The 21,390-nt window shown below is 39.4% G+C and overlaps 2 protein-coding genes across 3 annotated transcripts in view; one reads left to right on the plus strand and one right to left on the minus strand.

Annotated features, from left to right (window-relative positions):
* The window catches only part of LOC137326579 (ribosome quality control complex subunit NEMF-like), a 66,750-nt gene that overhangs the window by 35,084 nt on the left and 10,276 nt on the right, over window positions 1-21,390 (plus strand). For both annotated transcript variants that reach the window (XM_067991825.1, XM_067991826.1), the window contains exons 15-26: window positions 897-960; window positions 1,768-1,856; window positions 3,348-3,451; window positions 5,318-5,380; window positions 5,469-5,581; window positions 7,454-7,511; window positions 7,958-8,016; window positions 8,940-9,060; window positions 12,191-12,461; window positions 19,052-19,100; window positions 20,582-20,631; window positions 21,222-21,360. In XM_067991825.1, coding sequence (XP_067847926.1) covers window positions 897-960; window positions 1,768-1,856; window positions 3,348-3,451; window positions 5,318-5,380; window positions 5,469-5,581; window positions 7,454-7,511; window positions 7,958-8,016; window positions 8,940-9,060; window positions 12,191-12,461; window positions 19,052-19,100; window positions 20,582-20,631; window positions 21,222-21,360 — 1,180 coding nt within the window. The remainder of the gene's footprint in view (window positions 1-896; window positions 961-1,767; window positions 1,857-3,347; window positions 3,452-5,317; window positions 5,381-5,468; window positions 5,582-7,453; window positions 7,512-7,957; window positions 8,017-8,939; window positions 9,061-12,190; window positions 12,462-19,051; window positions 19,101-20,581; window positions 20,632-21,221; window positions 21,361-21,390) is intronic.
* Window positions 20,066-21,390, minus strand: part of klhdc2 (kelch domain containing 2) — a 39,068-nt gene continuing 37,743 nt past the window's right edge. The window contains exon 14 of the mRNA XM_067991830.1: window positions 20,066-20,611. Coding sequence (XP_067847931.1) covers window positions 20,557-20,611 — 55 coding nt within the window. The 3' untranslated portion in view covers window positions 20,066-20,556. The remainder of the gene's footprint in view (window positions 20,612-21,390) is intronic.

The following is a 21,390-nucleotide window of genomic DNA, read 5'->3' on the forward strand; positions in this document are numbered from 1 at the left end:
GCACAAGGGGCTGAATAGCCTACTTCTGTTCCTATGTTCCTATCTCTAAAGTTTAAGCTACAGTTGCATAAACTGATTTTCTAATTGAATATTTTATCGATTTATTATTGAAATCATTAGACATTTAGAATATTTTACCAATAATGACTTCTGCCATTAACGGTGAGATATTTTCTTTATAATTTCAGTATGAAGAAATGGATAAAACTTTTAATTATGTCTTTGAGGGAATTGTGGAACACTGTACCCTGGACTGCTAACTGTTGAGCATTTCACACTTTTGAAGTGTAGTGCTTGATTTTTCGCATTCTGAAGTGTTCCCATGTACAATAAATAAGGATCCCCAATTTTATGTTAACTTATCTTCTCCCTCAATGTCCCTATGACCCAATTTATTTTACCAGCAGAGATAGACTGTAACTTGAAGGACTCTGCCAGTGATGCTTGAGTTAATTACTAGGAGGTGCATGAGAATGGGTTTGAGTGACCTGTTAATTATTTTTCTTGCTATTTTTGGGGTAGCATCTAGTCTCTGCTCACCACCTCCTCAGTATCCTATCTAAGACTAATGCCTCACCAACCTGATTCCATGTCTTAATATTCTGCATAACATTGCATTGAATTATCATGTGCCACTAATTCGTGGTTCAATAAGCATATTTAACAATAGCTGTACATATGGTTAATGTAATTATAATCATTGAAGAGCACAGATATAAAAAGAACCCATCCTGTAATGACAAAAGGAAAATGGAAGGGTTGGATCAAGTTGTTCTAATGCCTGTTGTTTTTATATTCAATTGCAGATGGTTAACAGGTGTTAATGTTAATTAAGCATTATTTAATTGTGCATTGTGTAAGCATTTTCTTATTTTTCAAATGATATTTTGGTGCAGATACTATGATCACAAAAGACATGCAGCGAAGAAGGAACAGAAGACAATTGAAGCTGCAGAAAAGGTAGGAAGTACTTCACATTGAAATACTTTTGTTAACTTTTGACATCTGGTGCTGTAGACATTTTTAGAAAGTCGACACAATGTGCACTGCATTTCCCTCCCCATTTTTTCTGTGTACAGATTTCACTGAGCCATAGATCTCTTGAGGTTGAGGGGCTAGCGATCTGTTCCCAGGCTTCCACTGTTGTTGCTATTAGACTGGTCATAAGCGGTAGTGAGAGTAGCCAGGTGACAACTTCAGTTCTGATTTTGTTTTTTGCTGCACTGCAGGAAGATGCCTCCATATGCCATCTCCCCAGTATGTGTAAGTAAGAAATAAATTGAGATGGAGAGGAAGAGATTTTATTTTTAATCCTGGTTAATATGTCTTTAGTAGCACAGAATTTCTTTCTGACTTCAAGTGAGGGTCACTTATTCATCCTTTGGTTGTTCTGTAATCATCTCATTCCTTTTTTAAATATTAGGATAATGTTAGAAAACCTCTTGGTCTCAGGAACTGCACTTTTGTTTATGGAGCTCTTATAAAAATATATATATATTACCCAGAGTCGTATCTATATCTTCTAGTTTTCTTTTAGGATTCCAGGATGTATCCCATCTGATCTGGATGTTTTGTCAAAATTTAATTCTTTTGAGTTTTCCTCATGACTCATTACTTACTGATGTTTGTCTGCTTGTGCTATAGATTCCGGCAGCAGAATAACTAGATTAAAGATGTTCTTGCCATCTGTTAAGTTTTTTTTAACTTCTAACTTTAATCTTTTAACTTCTTTATAATTAATGTATTCTTAATTTGTTTTTCTTTTAGGCATTTAAATCAGCAGAAAAGAAGACAAAAAAGACATTGAAAGAAGTTCAAACAGTCATTACTATTCAAAAGGCAAGAAAAGTGTATTGGTAGGTTGTGTGGTATGTATTATGTACATGGAGAGTGAACAAACTAGAGTGATATAAAAAAAATTGGGTTCTTTGTAAACTTTTATATCATCCTTTCACCACTCTTTCTGAATTGGACTATTTTGCCTCCACGTATTTCTTCAGTCTTTGACATTTCAGTTATTAAATGGATTAGAGTAAGAATAGGTGATTTCAATTAAGATAGCATCAAGGTGACTAATATAGTTGGACAGCTCATGTCTAGGTCTTATTTGTGGAAAAAAATGGTCACAGAATCCCAAACCATAACAACCAATGATTCTTATGTAGTCTCTAATTGAGTGTCATTTAGTGCCAATTTCCGGACTGTTTTGTGCTGTGCCCACATTCACTAAGACATGAATTGAAATTTCCTAAGTTATTTCATAAAGGATATTTACAGACACCAAAGAGCGGAGATCTTTATCCCATCAGTCTGGACTAGGTTCAGAACTGGGTCTCAGATGTGAAAGCACGACCTGCTAACACACTGCACCACCAAGTCCCTGAAGGAAATGTCCTTACTGCAATAAACTAGGTTCAGTTTGAAGGTTGAAGCAGTGTAACATAGGGCAACAAATATTGAAGTTGTGACTTTTTACTTGAAGATATACAGAATCATGTGTCACTGGGGTAGCTTTCCATTGTTTGTTTCTCATAGTAATTTTGTCAATAATTTTACAACACCAAGTTATAGTCCAACGATTTTATTTGAAATTTCAAATAAATTTCAAAGTAAATTTCAAATAAAATCGTTGGACTATAACTTGGTGTTGTAAAATTGTTTACAATTGTCAACCCCAGTCCATCACCGGCATCTCCACATCATAATTTTGTCAAGGGAGAATTAAAATGAAAATATCATTTCATAACTAAACATTTTAAATGTTCTCCTAAAATTTTGGTCAATATTTATTTTTCACATAATATAACAGGTTCAAACTCTATATAAAAATGCCATCTATAAATGTTGTGCCTTGTTATTTGCACAATGAACGATCAAATCTTTTCATTCTAATTAAACCTGAGAGGCTACATTTTGTTAATGATGGCGATGATGCGTCAGCCAGAACTCAGTTCCGAATGTGTTATTGGTTGGATATTGGTGAAATAATACAGATGAAAGTCATCTGTTTGAAGTCTTTAAAATTGAGTTTGTTTTCGGTGTTATTTTTAACTGCAATATTGATTGATTCTAAATTTTGTTGTGCTTTTTAAATTTGGTACCACAGATGAACTATCAAGTTTTGTCTATTTTTAAAAATGTTCTAATATATGCAGGAAGGTATAGTTAACTCCATGACTAAAAAATTATTTTTATGGATTTGTAGTGAACCTCCTAAACTGTGGGATATTTAAGATTTGCAATTGGCTTTTCGATTAGTCCATTATAATGGTTAGCTTCAAACTTGAGAGTAAATGATTTTAATATATCGCAGCTCGTTACTACTAGTTTATGTTTTTCTTTGGCAGGTTTGAGAAATTCTTGTGGTTTATCAGCAGTGAAAATTACCTCGTAATAGCAGGTCGAGACCAGCAGCAAAATGAGATGATTGTCAAACGATACCTTAAATCAGGTTTGTATGTACCGCTTGATTTTTTTTTCTGATGTTCTTGTTTTTTGCATCTACAGAATTATCACTTATTATTTTAACACACAATTCAGTGTGATTGGTGTCTGATGCAAAGTCACCAGGAAATTAGGCTGAGTTGTTTAAACTATGCCAAGCATCTTCTAGAAATGAGGATTAAGAACATATGAAGACTCAGGGTTGAGAAAAGGCCATTCAGCACATCAAAACTCATTCCTCCAGTAAATTAATTCTATCACTAAGACATCTAATTTTGAATAGTGTTCCTGGCTCTGTTACTTAGCTCGGTAGATTATCAGGCTTTGAATAAAGACGTTTTTCTTGACGTAACTGTTCTAAGTTTACATTTCACCAATTTCCATTTATGATTCTGCTTGGCAAATTAAAGTAGTAATTTGGGTTTACCATACCTATTTATACCATTTACTATTTTAGATACTTTGATGGGGGCTGTTTATGAACCTCCTTTCTAGATTGTAAAGTGCAAAAAAGATGATTTCGGGGGGTCCTAATCGTAGTATATAAAATGTTAATGGTTTAGGAGATGTGAACCCTGAAAAAAGCTGCAGAGAAATTCTTTCAACAACCCCTCCTGAATTGTCCCCAAATGGTGCCTTTGCAAATAACAATAACAATCATTTGTTTAGACTAAAAAAATATAATTGCAGTTAATTGATTTATATTTGTTGCTAATAGAAATTGCGGACAGTGATTCTACTTCTTACAACTGAGGTTTCTTACTGGGAACATAAGTGTTTGATAACTGCATTAGTATTTACAAGTCTTTTTTAACATGGGGCATAGGAACAGGAGTAGTCAATTCAGCCCCTCGAATGTGTTCTGCCATTCAATTAGATCATGGCTAATCTGTACCTCAGTTTCATTTACCTGCCTTTGCTTCATATCCCTTGATACCCTTACCTAACAGAATCTATTGTTCTCCATCTTGAAAATTTCAATTGACCCAGCATCCATAACCTTTTAGGTGAGAGTTTTCCAGATTTCCACTACACTTTAAGTGGAAAAAAGTGCTTCCCGATTTCATCCTTCAATGGCATAGCTCTAATTTTAAGATTATGCTCCCTTGTTCTGGATTCCCCCACCAGAGGAAATAGTTTCTCTGTATCAACCCTATCAAATCCCTTTATCATTTTAAAGACCTTGATTGGATCATCCCTCAACCTTCTAAACTTAAGGAATACAAATCAAGTTTATGCAACTTGTCTGCATAATTTAACCCTTAAGCCCTGGTATCATTTTGTTGAATCTGCACTGTACCCCCTCGAAGGCCAGTATATCTTTCCTGAGGTTCAGTGCCCAAAAATGAACTAAGTACTCCAGATGAGGTCTAACCAAGACTCTATACGTGAAGCATCACTTCCTAATTTTTGTATTCCAATCCCCTTGAGATAGGCAGTTTTCTCCCGACATCATCTCTCCTGAAAGATGTGATAATCTGTACACGTGGTGATTTGATCAGCCTTATACAAATCTCCTGGGGTTTTAATGAAGTTAAATGTGAAGCTGTTTGCAAATTTCCTGCAAAATCAGTATAAGTCAACTGCTTGTACAGATTTCCCCTCACCCATCACCTTTCAGTACCTGTCTGTGGCCATTATTCTTGTGAGCCAAATTGGCAAGTTATTCAAAACCAAAAGGCATTAAAACTAAGCCCAATCCTTTTTAATGTCCACACATGCGCATTCACTGAATAGCAACCATCAGGAACCCTAACCAATTTCCTTTCCCGAACCTAGGAGCACAGAGGTCAGTTGTAGCACTGTCAGCTTCATGTTATTTTTATGGTGGCTTTTTTTCAATCAGCATTCCATTTTGATTTTTGTTTTCTAGGTGATATTTATGTACATGCTGACCTCCATGGTGCCACCAGTTGTGTCATCAAGAACCAAAAAGGTCAATTCATTTACTTTTCAATGTTAACTTTCTGCCACTTTTTATTTTTCTGATGGGCAACCTTATTGAAATCATTCTTTATTTGCAGGGGTGCCAATTCCTCCACGTACATTGACGGAAGCTGGCACAATGGCAGTTTGTTACAGCGCTGCATGGGATGCACGTGTAATTACTAGTGCTTGGTGGGTCTATCATAATCAGGTAAGCAGCTACTATGGAGTTTTGTTTTGCAGTATTGCACTGAAGAGATCCCCAGATTAGACATTGCTTGGACAGTCTGTAGTTAAAAATCACAGTTAACCTTTTGATTGCTAATAGAAAGAAAAGGACTTGCATTTATATAGTGCCTTTCGCACCCTCAGAACGTCCCAAAGCTCTTTTCAGCCAAAGAAGTACTTTTGAAGTGTAGTCACTGTTGTAATGTAGGAAATGCGGCAGCCAATTTGCACACAGCAAGGCCCCACAAACAGCAATGTGATAACGACCAGATAACCTGTTTATAGTGATTTTGCTTGCGATATAAATATTGGCCAGGTCACTGGGGAGGACTCCCTTGCTCTTCTTTAAATAGTGCCCTGGGATCTTTTATGTCCACCTATGCGGGCAGATGGGGCCTCGGTTTAATGTCTCATCCGAAAGATGGCACCTCTGACAGTGCAGCACTCCCTCAGTAATGCACTGGAGTGTCAACCTGGATTATGTGCTCAAGTGTCTGGAATGGGACTTGCACCCACAACCTTCTGACTCAGAGGCAAGAGTGCTACTACTGAGTCACTGCTGACTCAGTATCCAAACACTGGGACAGATTTTCATTTTCACAGCCTGGGCGGTAATCTGGCGGACTGATCGCCTAGCTATTGAAATCAATGGGATAAAAATCGAGTAGGCGATTTACTCTGCTAGATTATGGCACAGGTGGTGAAGATAAAAATCTACCACTATGTCAGTGAAGCTAGTTTATGTAGTATTCATGAAAACAAGATTTATTTGGTAATGTATTCTGTACAAAAATCTGAAGATTATTTTTAAATTTTTTTTTTTCTAAATGCTGTAATAGTCCTGGCTTAATTAGGAATTGTACATAGTGATGGCTCAGTGAACGATAATCAAAAAGAGCAAAAATGAAAGTATGTGAAAAGATGAAATTATATGTTCATACAGTTTATTCTGGTTATGTTTAATGTTGCATATCTTTATGATGCTTTTAAAAATATATTTTAAAGTTTTTTTTTCTTCCCCTTCCCTCTGTAGACTCTGTGCCACATTCTCTATTCCCAACATAGAGTATGGTCATGTGTCCTGCTGCATTGTGAATGTCTGTCCACCAGAAGGTGCAGCAGAGTGACTTTCCCTCTAATTTTCCCTCCCTATGGGCATGTGCCTGTAATCTGCTTGGCACTTTCACACAACAGTACGGCTATGATTTGTAACTCAGTGTTTGAGTAACTGCAGGCATGAACTGGTCTCCTACCTCACTATGGTGTCATTGTGTCATCAGTAGTCCCTAACATATAGGAATGCAGTCCAAAGGTAATTTAATGGTATTGTACTGCATTGCAGTGGTTTTGAGGTTAGCAGAAATAATAGTTTTACCAGATGGCCAGGATAATGGTTTTAAAGTGATGATCTGAAAAGTTCTAGAAACTGTGTGTGTCTGAGCCCCACCAATCCCTCAAAAAACATATTAACTTTATTTGATTCTACTTTTTTGTCCTTTGCAGTCTTTCATTCTAGAACATCTCCATGCTCCTGACTAATGCTATTGTACTGTTGCTGTGGTGTATCTTGTGGTGGCATTTCACCCCTATTGTTTTTGTGGTGCTTTTAAATTTTTTTTCCCTATTAGCCAGGCCTCGACCTCTGCAGCTTCACTTGCTCATCTGGTTTAAAGTCAAACACCCACTGTTTGATGACAGTCAGAGTGCAAAGATTGAGCTGCTTGTTCCATGGTGCACTGCACTAATTGTTGGTACCACGGGACACTGGGTCGTAATTATTATTTATACTTATTTTAAAACAAACATGGAAAAAAATAGAAAAGATGTTCTTAAATCTGCCATCTTAAACTTTCAGGTATCAAAAACAGCACCTTCAGGAGAATACCTGACCACAGGAAGTTTCATGATTAGAGGTAAGAAGCTTGTTACTGTAATTCATTTTGATTGATGGATTGATCACTTGACTTTTTTGATCACTTAACCCAATTTTCACGTTTATTTTAGGCTTTCAACCAGTTGAGTTGTTTCATCACAATTGAGCAATAAGTCATTTTTTATATATAAATTTTAAGCTGTATAAAAGAACACTTTATAAAACCATTAATCCCCTTGCCATGTGAAACATTGTGTAATATTTTGATATAGGTAAAAAAAATTTCATTAAATATCAACAGGTCTTAGGATAAAGAAAATGTTTTTATTATAACAATAATTTGCATGTCTTTTTTTCTTGGATCTGATAATCTGTTGAGTAATGTTTTGCAGGTGCTTTATTGTTTATATAGTATTTTCTTGATCTCCCAAAACAGTGCTAATACATTTACGCTGCAATGTTCACAGCATTATTTGATATTTCCAGGTAAAAAGAATTACCTCCCACCTTCGTATCTTATGATGGGATTTGGCTTTTTGTTTAAGGTAATGTATTGATATTTTCTAGAAATTTGGGATGAAATGAAAAAGAAAACTGAAAAATCTATTGTAGTAGATTCCTTATCCATCTTTGGCAACTATACTAAAGTATTATAGCAAGTCATGTTGCAGGAGGTGTATTTGTATAGTTTCTCAGTTAATACGGGAGGCAGAATTCCTGTGGTGTGTTGCATGTCTATGGCGGCAAGGAATCTGCTCAGACATTATCTTCCTCTCTGATTCTCTTAATGCAGACTGGAAACTGAGTGGAGCAGGTGATTGAACCTGCTATCTTCCCACTTGTGGCATTGTGTGTTAGTGCTCAACCTGCAGCACTACTGTGCCATCCAGAAGTTGTGTGTTTATACTGATGTAGTCTAATGAGCCATTACTGAGCTCTGAATGTTTTTGATTTTCTTCCTAATTACTTCGGTAAAGCTGCCTTTACTCTGATGTGATTTAAGCCCAACCTCTAGAAGAGCATGCCATACTGCACCAGTGTGACATCCATTTCCCACCACAGCCATCCTTGTGGCCTTTCTGGAATGAAATTACCATTTAGTGCCAAATTAGGGGCAGTTTTGAGGTGTAGGCCTAAGCCTAATAGAAGTGGGTTGAGATTGTCCAAATTCATACCATGTAGAACCCTTGCAGCCAGCCGAAAGAGAATATTTTCATCCCATCATTGTCAGGATTCCAGAGGTGAGAATAAATTATGCTAATTTTGACACCTAATTTCCACTTTAAATTTATTTGTTAAATGAGCTCATTAACTACCCTGCTCATGAGGGTTAAGTTTATCTCCTGCTATAGAAGTTTGTATTTTGGTTTAGATATTCAAGACTAGAACATAGATAATTACCTTGCTTGATATTTAATTACTATTCCTCAATTAGGTTTTAAGGGTGCTTTGCTTTGCTTGTACTTAGGTTGATGAGCAATTTGTGTGGAGGCACGTAGGTGAACGGAAGGTGAAAATCCAGGATGAAGACATGGAGACAGTAACCAGCAGCACATCTGAGCTTTTTGCTGAGGATACTATACCTTTAGGTAACACAGGAAAGGCCATACAAAAATTTTTAAATGACAGAAAATTCTGGAGTTTCCAGAGAAATTATTTGTTCAACCTAACCTTATTAAAATTGTATTCAGCAAATATTTTGTTTGTAGAGGAAGCAGAACTAAAAGAGACTTTTGTGACTTGTAATGACATTGTGAAAATGACAATGCACTTCACTGTGTATTTATTATATGCAAAAAAAAGGGTTTGTCAAGCATTTTTAATGGGATCTTTTAAAGGTAGATAGTTTGTGTAACAGAAGATGATGGGAAATTTGATAGGAACAGGAGTAAGCCATTTAGCCCCTTGAGCTTGTTCCGCCATTCAGCGAGGTCATGGTTGATCTGTGACCTAACTCCATATACCCGCCTTAGCCCCATAGCCCTTAATACCTTTGGTTAACAAAAATCTATCAATTTCAGATTTAAAATTAACAATTGAACTAGCATCAACTGCTGTTTGCGGAAGAGAGTTCTAAACTTCTACAACCCTTTGCGTGTAGAAGTGTTTCCTAACTTCACTCCTGAAAGTCCTGGCTCTAGTTTCTAGGCTATGTCCCCTAGTCCTAGACTTCCCAACCAGCGGAAATAGTTTCTATCTATCTATCCTATCAGTTCCCCTTAATATCTCGAAAACTGCAATCAAATCATCCCTTAATCTTCTAAATTCCAGGGAATACAACCCTAGTTTGTGTAATCGATCCTCGTAATTTAACCCTTGGAGTCCAGGTTCGTTCTAGTAAATCTGCGCTGCGCTCCCTCCAAGGCCAGTATATCCTTCCTAAGGTGCGGTGCCTGGAACTGAACACAGTACTCCAGGTGCAGTCTAACCAGGGCTTTGTATACCTGTAGCATAACTTCTACCCCCTTATATTCTAGTCCTCTAGATATAAAGGCCGGAATTCCATTAGCCTTTTGATTATTTTCTGTTCCTGTCTGTGGCATTTTAATCTATGTACGTGAACCTCTAAGTATCTTTGGACCTCCACTGTTTCGAGCTTTTCACCGTGTGCATTATACTGTTCCTCCAACTGGAAAATGGCAGTATCAGTTCTTCATTTAGTTTTACACATGCTGTTGAGTAAGGTAAAATAAGCAAGTGGGTAAGTTCAGAGTACATATCTCTTTAAGATGCTTTTTTGAGGGAATCTGCATGATCCTCCCTTACTGTGCCTTTAAAACTACCAGCTGATAATGCAGTCCCCACACAGGATTACTTCTCCTTGGACCTTGCACTATAATGCTCTTAAAGGCCTACTTGTCTCCTTAAAAATTATCCTGCTACTGAGGTGGAGAAATGGCTAGAGCAAAGGCTACAGACAGAATATCCTCATTTGAGAATACAGCTTTGAAGGTCCTCTAGCCTGAAGACCTGCTCCTTTTTGGAATTTAGGGCCATTTTCCAGTGAAGAGCAGCACTGAAAGGTTACTGAAATGTCATAGGCCTTAGAGAGGGTGCAGAAGAGATTTACTAGAATGGTACCAGGGATAAGGGACTTCAGTTATCTGGAAAAATTGGAGAGTTGGGGTTGTTCTCCTTAGAACAGAGAAGGCTACGGGGAGATTTGATCGAGGTGTTCAAAATCATGAATGGTTTTGATAGAGTAAATAAGGAGAAACTGTTTCCAGTGGCAGAAGGGTTAGTAACCAGAGGACACAGATTTAAGTTAATCGGTAAAAGAGCTAGAGGTTACGTGAGGAAACATTTTTTTATGCAGCAAGAAATGATTTGGAATGCACTGCCTTAAAGGGTGGTGGAAGCAGATTCAGTAGTAATTTTCAAAAGGGAATTAGATAAATACTTGAAGGGAAAATATTTACAGGGCTGTGGGGAAAGAGCAGCGGAATGGGACTAATTGGATAGCTCTTTCAAAGAGCCTGTACAGGCACGATGGGCCGAATAGTCTCTTCCTGAGCTGGACCTACTATGATACTATGAAAGAATCAATGCTCACTTGCCTGTGGCCCGATCCTGGGCAGAGGCGAGGAAGAAATTTGCTGATCTTCACAAAATTGCTGTGGTTGGCTGCTGCATGTCAGTGGCTTTCTCTAAGGATGGAGATGGTCTAGTACTTCATCGTGCTGCGTCAGAAGGTGGCCCAGCAACTACAGGCATCATGGGTAATGCTGTTGTGACTGCCTAAACCTGCACACTTTTGACAACATCTAATGTCATTTGAACGAGGCAGCTGAGTGATATGAATATGGCCTTGCAGAGAGACATCTTCATCCATGTCAGATCTTGCCATTTCCCGTTCCGTCAGCATGGCCAGAAATCTGTGGGAGCAGTCCTCTGGAAAGTAAAAGGTTGTTGAAGCCATGGGTAATGGCTGTCTCAATCTGATCTCTCAACATGATAACTGATGACCGATCACTGCAGATTGAAGCCTAACTCTGAGCATTTGCTGTGGAAACTATGCCAGAGCTTAAGGGCTTGGCCGTGTTCTCGGTTTTTCAACCCACTATTTGGTAATTCCACTTTGTACGGTGAAATTGTGTAAAATGCAAAAGGCTTGGATCTTGGATACCAAGGCCAGGCTGTGCTGCAGGATGACCCTAATTGGGTGAGGCATCTGCAACTTTGCTTTAACATGCCAATGATCTGCTCCACCGAGCCACTGGTGCTTCATATCTCTTTTCTGGTTTTGACCATGAGCGTCTCAAAGAGGTCCCCTTGCAGCCATCCATCCAGTCTTCCTGATCCTTAAATTAATGATGGTGCCCATAGAAAGTCATAGAATAAAAAAATCACGTGGAGAACAACCTTCATTTGACAAATGATGGCTACCACATTAAAAGAGAGTAAACTGTCTTTTGATAACATTATAAGCTTTCCCAGTAACGACCCCAAAACAGGAACACAATCTTTACTGCTTTACTGGTACAGAGCAAAACTTCAGAATATTTCATAGCCATCACAGATCTGTAATAGATAAACTTATTTTCGGTATTTTGAATGTTTTATTTTTGTAGATAATTTGTCCACATATAGCTACAGAAACTATCATCTAATCTTTTTGTAGATTCCTTTTCAAACTGTGAGTTGCTCAATTAATACTTAAATGACTATATTATTTATGGGTTTATGTATTTTTTTTTAATTAAAGATTATTTTGTTAAGCCCAATCAGACAATGATGAGAGCAGTAGTGGTGAAGACAAAGAGACTGGTACAGAAGCTGAAAACAACCAGTGTGAAGAGGTGCAAGGAGATGCAGAGGATCAACAGGAGCATGTTGAAGGTGAATCAGACAAACAACAACATGAAGAGGAAGCTGATCTGAAAGATTCTAAAGAAACCCAGGAGATTGAGGAAAAGCAAGGTGAAGAAGAAAGTGCAGACTTTAGTTATCCTGATACATCAATTGATCTGTCACATCTTCAGTCAAAGAGGTAATCTTCATTTAGAATTTTTTTAGATTGTGGTAATGATTGTTAAATTTTTAGGGCCTCTGTTACCTTTTTTATTCTAGCTATTTTTGACTTCTGTGTTTCAGACTACTCTCAAAGGGAAACCCTTGCTTCTTAAGCAGTAATAGAACAAACGCATAGTAGCAGTGACTTAATATATTTTTATGGCAGATGATGAACTTAGCTCCATGTTGTACTAGAAAGCAGTTTGCACCTTCTATGCTAAACTGTTCTTAATTTTCTTATGTTTTGGTTCATTTTTTTCCTTTTTTCTCAAACTACCCAAGTTAACTAGTTTAACTAAAGTCTTCAGAGGTTCCAGACAGACTGTTTGATTTTTAAAAAATCAAATACCTTTAAAACGCTGATCAGGACCTCATAAATTTAAATAATTCAATTCAAAAGGAGCTATCAGTCAAATGCCTATTTGAAGAAATTACACAGACTTTGTATTTGAATTGAGCGGCTTCGCTCCCCCCACTTCCCCCCCCCCCCCCGCCCCCATTGTGTACGGTGAGAGAGTTAAAGAATCTTATATCAAGCCAAGTCTTGGACAAAAATGTTTCATTTTTGTCACAATATTTTAGTTGAGAAGTTGAACAGTTGGCAGTCTTGCAACACAGAAATTTAGATAGACAGCATATTCTTTCACTGGCTGGTGTCCTATTGCTTCCTAACGCTTGAACTTTCCAGTGATCAGTTTTTCAAAGGCTGCTATATAAAATATTTTGGCATGACAAGTATTGACTGTCAATCTTGCTGCATGTAAACATTTCCCCTGTTGGCCGGGCAGGGCATTCGGCCATAGAGGAATCCATGGTATACCTGTCCATCTTGTGAGGTGAACAGACAATGTAAAGGTGAGATCACATGACGAGGAATGGTGAGGGTAAAATGACATGCAAATGAAATAGAAAAAAATAAATAGAAGAGGGATTGTGGTTGTTCTGTTCATTTAACATGTATTAAATATATTTATAATCTGATTTTATGCATGGAGCCCTTACCCATTGTAAATAAAATCAACTTTTACTTTCAGAAGTTAGTTTTTCAATTTTGAATTTATCCAGTTTCATCCTTAATGAAATCACTTTTCACTCTTATCAGTATTTTTCCACATGTGTGATCTTGTCAGTACTGCAGTTCATTCATGGAAGCAACAATCCCTGCCAAATCTTTTTTTAAAAAATATATATTTTTAGCTTAATATTGCTGGTATTTTCTTACTGGTGTACCCTGTTGCTACTGGGGCGGTACCATATCCATTTAATTAATGAATCAGATCAGACACAGCACATTTTTAACTTCGTTATATGTATCTGATATGATTTGTGTTATAAATAATGGTATCTATCCCACTGGTAATACTGATCCAATATTTAACAGGTAAATTTACTCCACTGAATTGCTCCATAATCTCTGTGTTGTAAGTAGAGGGCACCTGTGACTTGCATTCATTTTTTTACAGTGATGAACTGCTGGTTAGAGCAGTATTGTCCAATAGAAATTGCTGGCTAGCCACAGGTGTGGCTACGGCGACACTGTTTTAACTACATGCACTAATTTTAGTAGAAAATGCCTTGCTTACACCCATAATAACAGGTCAATGTACTTCAGGTGTCTATTTACCTATCAACATTCAATTACCGAGGCAGTACAGCACTCATAACGATCAAAGAACACTCACGCACACTGCTTTTCATCTTAGCATTTTAGAAATAAAAATACATAAAGGTTAATGTACGCATGTTTACACCATGCGAATGAGTTTTGAGATCACGTGCCCGACAGTGTCTATCACTTTCTTAATTACTAATCAGAAATGCAATTAGCGACTTGCCTAAATCAGCTTCTTATGTGACATCATGAATTGTAATCGCTGCCCTCAATCACTGTTCCTATTCATGATGTCACTGAAATGAAATGTCATGTCACATAAAGGGAGTTCTGTGCAAAATATCTCCCCATACTAAGTTGAACCAGCAGTTTTGAAGATAAAACAGTAACGAGGCAAGTGACAACACGGATATTTCTTATAAAATTTGGGATTTTGGGTCATTTCACCCCAGTGTTGGCAGAAGCGTCAGATATTAAACCCCTGAACTCTAGAATTCTCTGCCTAAACCCTGGAATTCTCTTGCAAGCCCCTCAAAATGATATATGAAAGAATATACCAGAAGTGCTTCAAAAGCCTCCTCCAAATTTTTTTTTTATTCGTTCATGGGATGTGGGCGTCGCTGACAAGGCCAGCATTGATTGGCCATCCCTAATTGCCCTCGAGAAGGTGGTGGTGAGCCGCCTTCTTGAACCGCTGCAGTCCATGTGGTGACGGTTCTCCCACAGTGCTGTTAGGAAGGGAGTTCCAGGATTTTGACCCAGCGACGATGAAGGAACGACAATATATTTCCAAGTCGGGATGGTGTGTGACTTGGAGGGGAACGTGCAGGTGGTGTTGTTCCCATGCGCCTGCTGCTCTTGTCCTTCTAGGTGGTAGAGGTCGCGGATTTGGGAGGTGCTGTCGAAGAAGCCGTGGCGAGTTGCTGCAGTGCATCCTGTGGATGGTGCACTCTGCAGCCACAGTGCGTCGGTGGTGAAGGGAGTGAATGTTTAGGGTGGTGGATGGGGTGCCAATCAAGCGGGCTGCTTTATCTTGGATGGTGTCGAGCTTCTTGAGTGTTGTTGGAGCTGCACTCATCCAGGCAAGTGGAAAGTATTCCATCACACTCCTGACTTGTGCCTTGTAGATGGTGGAAAGGCTTTGGGGAGTCAGGAGGTGAGTCACTCGCCGCAGAATACCCAGCCTCTGACCTGCTCTCGTAGCCACAGTATTTATATGGCTGGTCCAGTTCAGTTTCTGGTCAATGGTGACCCCCAGGATGTTGATGGTGGGGGATTCGGCGATGGTAATGCCGTTGAATGTCAAGGGGAGGTGGTTAGACTCTCTCTTGTTGGAGATGGTCATTGCCTGGCACTTATCTGGCGCGAATGTTACTTGCCACTTATGAGCCCAAGCCTGGATGTTGTCCAGGTCTTGCTGCATGCGGGCTCGGACTGCTTCATTATCTGAGGGGTTGCAAATGGAACTGAACACTGTGCAGTCATCAGCGAACATCCCCATTTGTGACCTTATGATGGAGGGAAGGTCATTGATGAAGCAGCTGAAGATGGTTGGGCCTAGGACACTGCCCTGAGGAATTCCTGCAGCAATGCCCTGAGGCTAAGATGATTGGCCTCCAACAACCACTACCATCTTCCTTTGTGCTAGGTATGACTCCAGCCACTGGAGAGTTTTCCCCCTGATTCCCATGGACTTCAATTTTACCAGGGCTCCTTGGTGCCACACTCGGTCAAATGCTGCCTTGATGTCAAGGGCAGTCACTCTCACCTCACCTCTGGAATTCAGCTCTTTTGTCCATGTTTGGACCAAGGCTGTAATGAGGTCTGGAGCCGAGTGGTCCTGGCGGAACCCAAACTGAGCATCAGTGAGCAGGTTATTGGTGAGTAAGTGCCGCTTGATAGCACTGTCAATGACACCTTCCATCACTTTGCTGATGATTGAGAGTAGACTGATGGGGCGGTAATTGGCCGGATTGGAATTTTCGTGCTTTTTGTGGACAGGACATACCTGGGCAATTTTCCACATTGTCGGGTAGATGCCAGTGTTGTAGCTGTACTGGAACAGCTTGTCTAGAGGCGCAGCTAGTTCTGGAGCACAAGTCTTCAGCACCACAGCCGGGATGTTGTCGGGGCCCATAGCCTTTGCTGTATCCAGTGCACTCAGCCGTTTCTTGATATCACGTGGAGTGAATCGAATTGGCCGAAGACTGGCTTCCGTGATGGTGGGGATATTGGGAGGAGGCTGAGATGGATCATCCACTCGGCACTTCTGGCTGAAGATGGTTGCAAACGCTTCAGCCTTGTCTTTTGCACTCACGTGCTGGACTCCGCCATCATTGAGAATGGGGATGTTTGCAGAGCCTCCTCCTCCCGTTAGTTGTTTAATTGTCCACCACCATTCACGACTGGATGTGGCAGGACTGCAGAGCTTTGATCTGATCCGTTGGTTGTGGAATCGCTTAGCTCTGTCTATAGCATGTTGCTTCCGCTGTTTAGCATGCATGTAGTCCTGAGTTGTAGCTTCACCAGGTTGGTACCTCATTTTTCGGTACGCCTGGTGCTGCTCCTGGCATGCTCTTCTACACTCCTCATTGAACCAGGGTTGATCCCCTGGCTTGTTGGTAATGGTAGAGTGAGGAATATGCCGGGCCATGAGGTTACAGATTGTGGTGGAATACAATTCTGCTGCTGCTGATGGCCCACAGCGCCTCATGGATGCCCAGTTTTGTGCTGCTAGATCTGTTCTGAATCTATCCCATTTAGCACGGTGGTAGTGCCACACAACACGTTGGATGGTGTCCTCAGTGCGAAGACGGGACTTCATCTCCACAAGGACTGTGCGGTGGTCACTCCTACCAATACTGTCATGGACAGATGCATCTGCGACAGGTAGATTGGTGAGGACGAGGTCAAGTAAGTTTTTCCCTCGTGTTGGTTCGCTCACCACCTGCCGCAGGCCCAGTCTCGCAGCTATGTCCTTCAGGACTCAGCCAGCTCGGTCAGTAGTGGTGCTACCGAGCCACTCTTGGTGATGAACATTGAAGTCCCCCACCCAGAGTACATTTTGTGCCCTTGTTACCCTCAGTGCTTCCTCCAAGTGGTGCTCAACATGGAGGAGGACTGATTCATCAGCTGAGGGAGGACGGTAGGTGGTAATCAGCAGGAGGTTTCCTTGCCCATGTTTGACCTGATGCCATGAGATTTCATGGGGTCCAGAGTCAATGTTGAGGACTCCCAGGGCCACTCCCTCCTGACTGTATATCACTGTACCGCCACCTCTGGTGGGTCTGTCCTGCCGGTGGGACAGGACATACCCAGGGATGGTGATGGAAGAGTCTGGGACATTGGCTGAAAGGTATGGTTCTGTGAGTATGGCTATGTCAGGCTGTTGCTTGACTAGTCTGTGGGACAGCTCTCCCAATTTTGGCACAAGTCCCCAGATGTTAGTAAGGAGGACCTTGCAGGGTCGACTGGGCTTGGTGTTTTTTTGCTGTTGTCGTGTCCGGTGCCTAGTGGTCCGATGCCGGGTGGTCCGTCCGGTTTTATTCTTATTCTGACTTTTCATAGCGAGATTTTACAACTGAGTGGCTTGCTCGGCCATTTCAAAGGGCAATTAAGAATCAACCACATTGCTGTGGGTCTGGAGTCACATCTCGGCCAGACCGGCAGGTTTCCTTCCCTGAAGGACATTAGTGAACCAGATGGGTTTTTACACAATCCGGTAGTTTCATGGCCACCATTACTGATACTAGTATTTTAATTCCAGATTTTTTATTTAATCAATTTAATTTAATTAATTGAATTCAAATTCGCCAGCTGCCGTGGCAGGATTTGAACTCATGACTCTGGATTTTAGTCCAGGCCTCTGGATTACTAGTCCAGTAACATAACCACTATGCTACTGTACCCGTTTCCAAATCTACCTCTTCAACTGTGCCTTTGGTCACCTTGTTTAATTCCTGTCCTAGTTCCTGTTTAGGGTTTTTTTTAAATTATTCGTTCACGGGATGTGGGCGTTGCTGGCAAGGCCGGCATTTATTGCCCATCCCTAATTGCCCTTGAGAAGGTGGTGGTGAGCCGCCTTCTTGAGCGAGATTTTTTACAACTGAGTGGCTTGCTAGGCCATTTCAGAGGGCAATTAAGAATCAACCACATTGCTGTGGGTCTGGAGTCACATATAGGCCAGATCGGGTAAGGGCGGCAGGCTTCCTTCCCTAAAGGACATTAGTGAACCAGACGGGTTTTTACGACAATCCGGTAGTTTCATGGCCATCATTACTGATACTAGTATTTTAATTCCAGATTTTTATTTAATTAATTGAATTTAATTAATTAATTGAATTTAAATTCGCCAGCTGCCGTGGCGGGATTTGAACTCATGACTCTGGATTTTAGTCCAGGCCTCTGGATTACTAGCCCAGTAACATAACCACTATGCTACCGTACCCGTTTGATGTCCTTCCCCCCCCCCCCCCCCCCCACCCCTTCACTCCCCTGTAAAACACTTTGGAATTTGTTTTTCTATCAAGGCACCATGTAACAATAGAAGAGACATTTTTGCTGTGATGAGCATAAACAAATTGGTCAAAATTTAAAAAATTACAACCTACAGAATATAAAATAGCTTGACAGCTGTTGTGCTGGAGCGTTCCTCTGTCAGTGAGGGATGGTCCATTGAGGCAGACTGAGCATCAGAGAAGGCTGGACAGATTGGGCTATGTACTGTCACAACACAAGGCTTCTTTGCAAGCAGGAAAATACCACCTTCCGCATGTAATTTTCTTTTCATGGTGATGGTAAGCAATTTTTTTTAACTAAATGTTTTTAGATTTTTAAAATTTAAATTATCCAACTATGTTTTATATAAAGTAACCATAATAGGGTAATTATAGAGTCATAGTGATAAAATAAATCTGATTATCCAAATACCTTTTTTAAATCTTATTTTTCAACAGACCTTTGCAGATGCATATTACACCTTCTAAAGAAGAACCGATTGAAGAGGTAAGGATAAAGTATGTCTTTAGTTTAGTGTTAGGGTGCATAATCGTTAGTAATATCTTTTTTTCCAAATCCAGTTTTATTGTTTGGTTTGGGTATTGCATTGAGTTAGAATGCTGTCCTTTCACCTCTGAGGCCTAGGTTCGGATACACCCCAGACTGTTGGGACAGATATGTGTCTGTAGCCTGTAAGGGTCTTAAGTGAATTGAGTTAGGGTTTCAATCTGATTAATAGTAGGTATTTACTCCTTTATACTAGTTGGTATTAAATTGGTAGTTTCATTCCAGGAGGTGACAAGGATGTTGGTGTAGGAAATTAAAATGGTTTTCTGGTGCTCTTGAGGATGTGGTTAAATTACATTTTTAGGGCACAGGCAACTTTGCTGTTCATCTCACTCCTACTACGAGAGTCTGACAGATGTGCCAAAAATGAAGTGTTCCGTTCCCCAGGTCTGACATTGCTCATTTTGATGAACCCAAAAATTAAAAGAAAAACTTAACAAAACATGATGTCTTTATGCATGTTCTAGTGGCAGTAATGGAATGCACCTCAGAAATGTAGTTTTTTTCAAAAAAAATGTTTTAATTGCCTAGCAATTAACTAGCAAAACTGAATGGTTTAAATCACTGATTTCCCACTTCCAAATTTATATTTCAGGTGATTTTTTTTCACGAAGGTGAAAAATGCCTTGCCATAGAATTTAACACTTTTCCAATTTGGTGATCCAGTATAAACGACAAGCATTTTTAGTTCATAAAAAGTATTGAGAGATGCAGAGTAAACCTCCCTTTACTTTGTCCCAACAATAAGAATTCCACCCTGTGGCCTGGGCTGGATTCAAATGTTGGTCTCCACAATGAAAGGACAATTTGCCAATCCCACTGCATGACCCATTCCCTCAGTGTGGATTTTTTTTTTCTCCAGTCATTTCTTTTTAATTGAAAAATAACCATGGTTATAGACTATGTAGGTCTAGTCCCCATTTTATTGTGCACACCTCCAACAGTTCAGCTGGACCATTCTATACTTTTCCTGAAGTGAGAATTCTTAGAATCTGTTAATTTTGCTGAATAAAATATTTGCAAAGTGGCAACCTACAATTAACGATCTACTCAGTGTCTTCTTTGCACCAATGAAGATTTTGAGCAGGGTACAGCATTTTTATAGATGAGAATACTTGGGCAGGGGAAAGGAACAAGAAGGGAAGAAGTGCAGTTGATATTTTGATAATGGAGAAATAATAAAATTTCTCTCAGACTTTCATAGTTTTCATTTAGAATTTAAATAATGTTTTCAGTTTTATACTGGCCATGATAATGACATTTTTGTAATGACTCATTGTATCTTCTCTTCTGGTATACATTATCATTAGTCCCTCCTATGTTGTGCTTCATTTGTAATAGTATTGTAGAGCTTCAGAAAGTCATTTGTTGACTTGATGAATCCAGTGATATCAACTTAAAAGTTTGTTTCGTTTCTGCAGGTCGATGGGAAATCACAAAGTCGGAAACACCTGTCAGCCAAAGAAAGAAAGTGAGTATCATTTAAGACTTCTGTAAAATAAAAAAAAAACTGTTTCTCAATATTACACTCATGTACTAATTACTGACAGAATATCCATTTTTCCAGAATTTTTGTCACGATGGCTTAGTGATATCACACCACAGTTTGTAATTATTTTCTCTGGTTTTCTTGGTTTTAACAAAAAATGTAATTGTGATAAACTAAATAATCTGTGTTTCACGGTTTTGGCTCATCATACTGATTACTTCAATCATGAGTTATCTAGTTGACCACTCATAAGGAAGTGTACTCCATGGGAGGCAGTGTACTTAGGTGTTTCTTTGTATCCTGAAGACTTAAATATGATTTTGCTCCTCATCATCTTCATCTTCAATCGGAACAAAAACAGTATTTAGTTACTAGGAATGAATAAACAAAGAATTAAAAAAATCTTAAATTCATTGATCAGATTAAGCTAAGTGTTTAGTGACTGGTTAAAAGTGGGTTTAATTAGTGGTGTATTAGGACTTACAGGTACTATGCTTACCAGTTTGTACTACTCAGTGTTTTGATGTCGGGGAGAAAGTCTGATGGAATAAATTACTTTTTGCGTGTTTTAGAGAAATGAAAAAAAGGAAGAAGCCTGAGACTGAAGACTCAGAATTAGCAATTCAATCTGAAGACAACAAAACACCATCTGTAGAAGACCAGGATGCTAAAAAATCTTCCTTTTCACAGCCTATGAAGAGAGGACAAAAGGTAATGGATGGAGAAAGATTTAAGTATTCT

Source organism: Heptranchias perlo, chromosome 10, assembly GCF_035084215.1.
Source record: "Heptranchias perlo isolate sHepPer1 chromosome 10, sHepPer1.hap1, whole genome shotgun sequence".
Classification (NCBI taxonomy): domain Eukaryota; kingdom Metazoa; phylum Chordata; class Chondrichthyes; order Hexanchiformes; family Hexanchidae; genus Heptranchias; species Heptranchias perlo.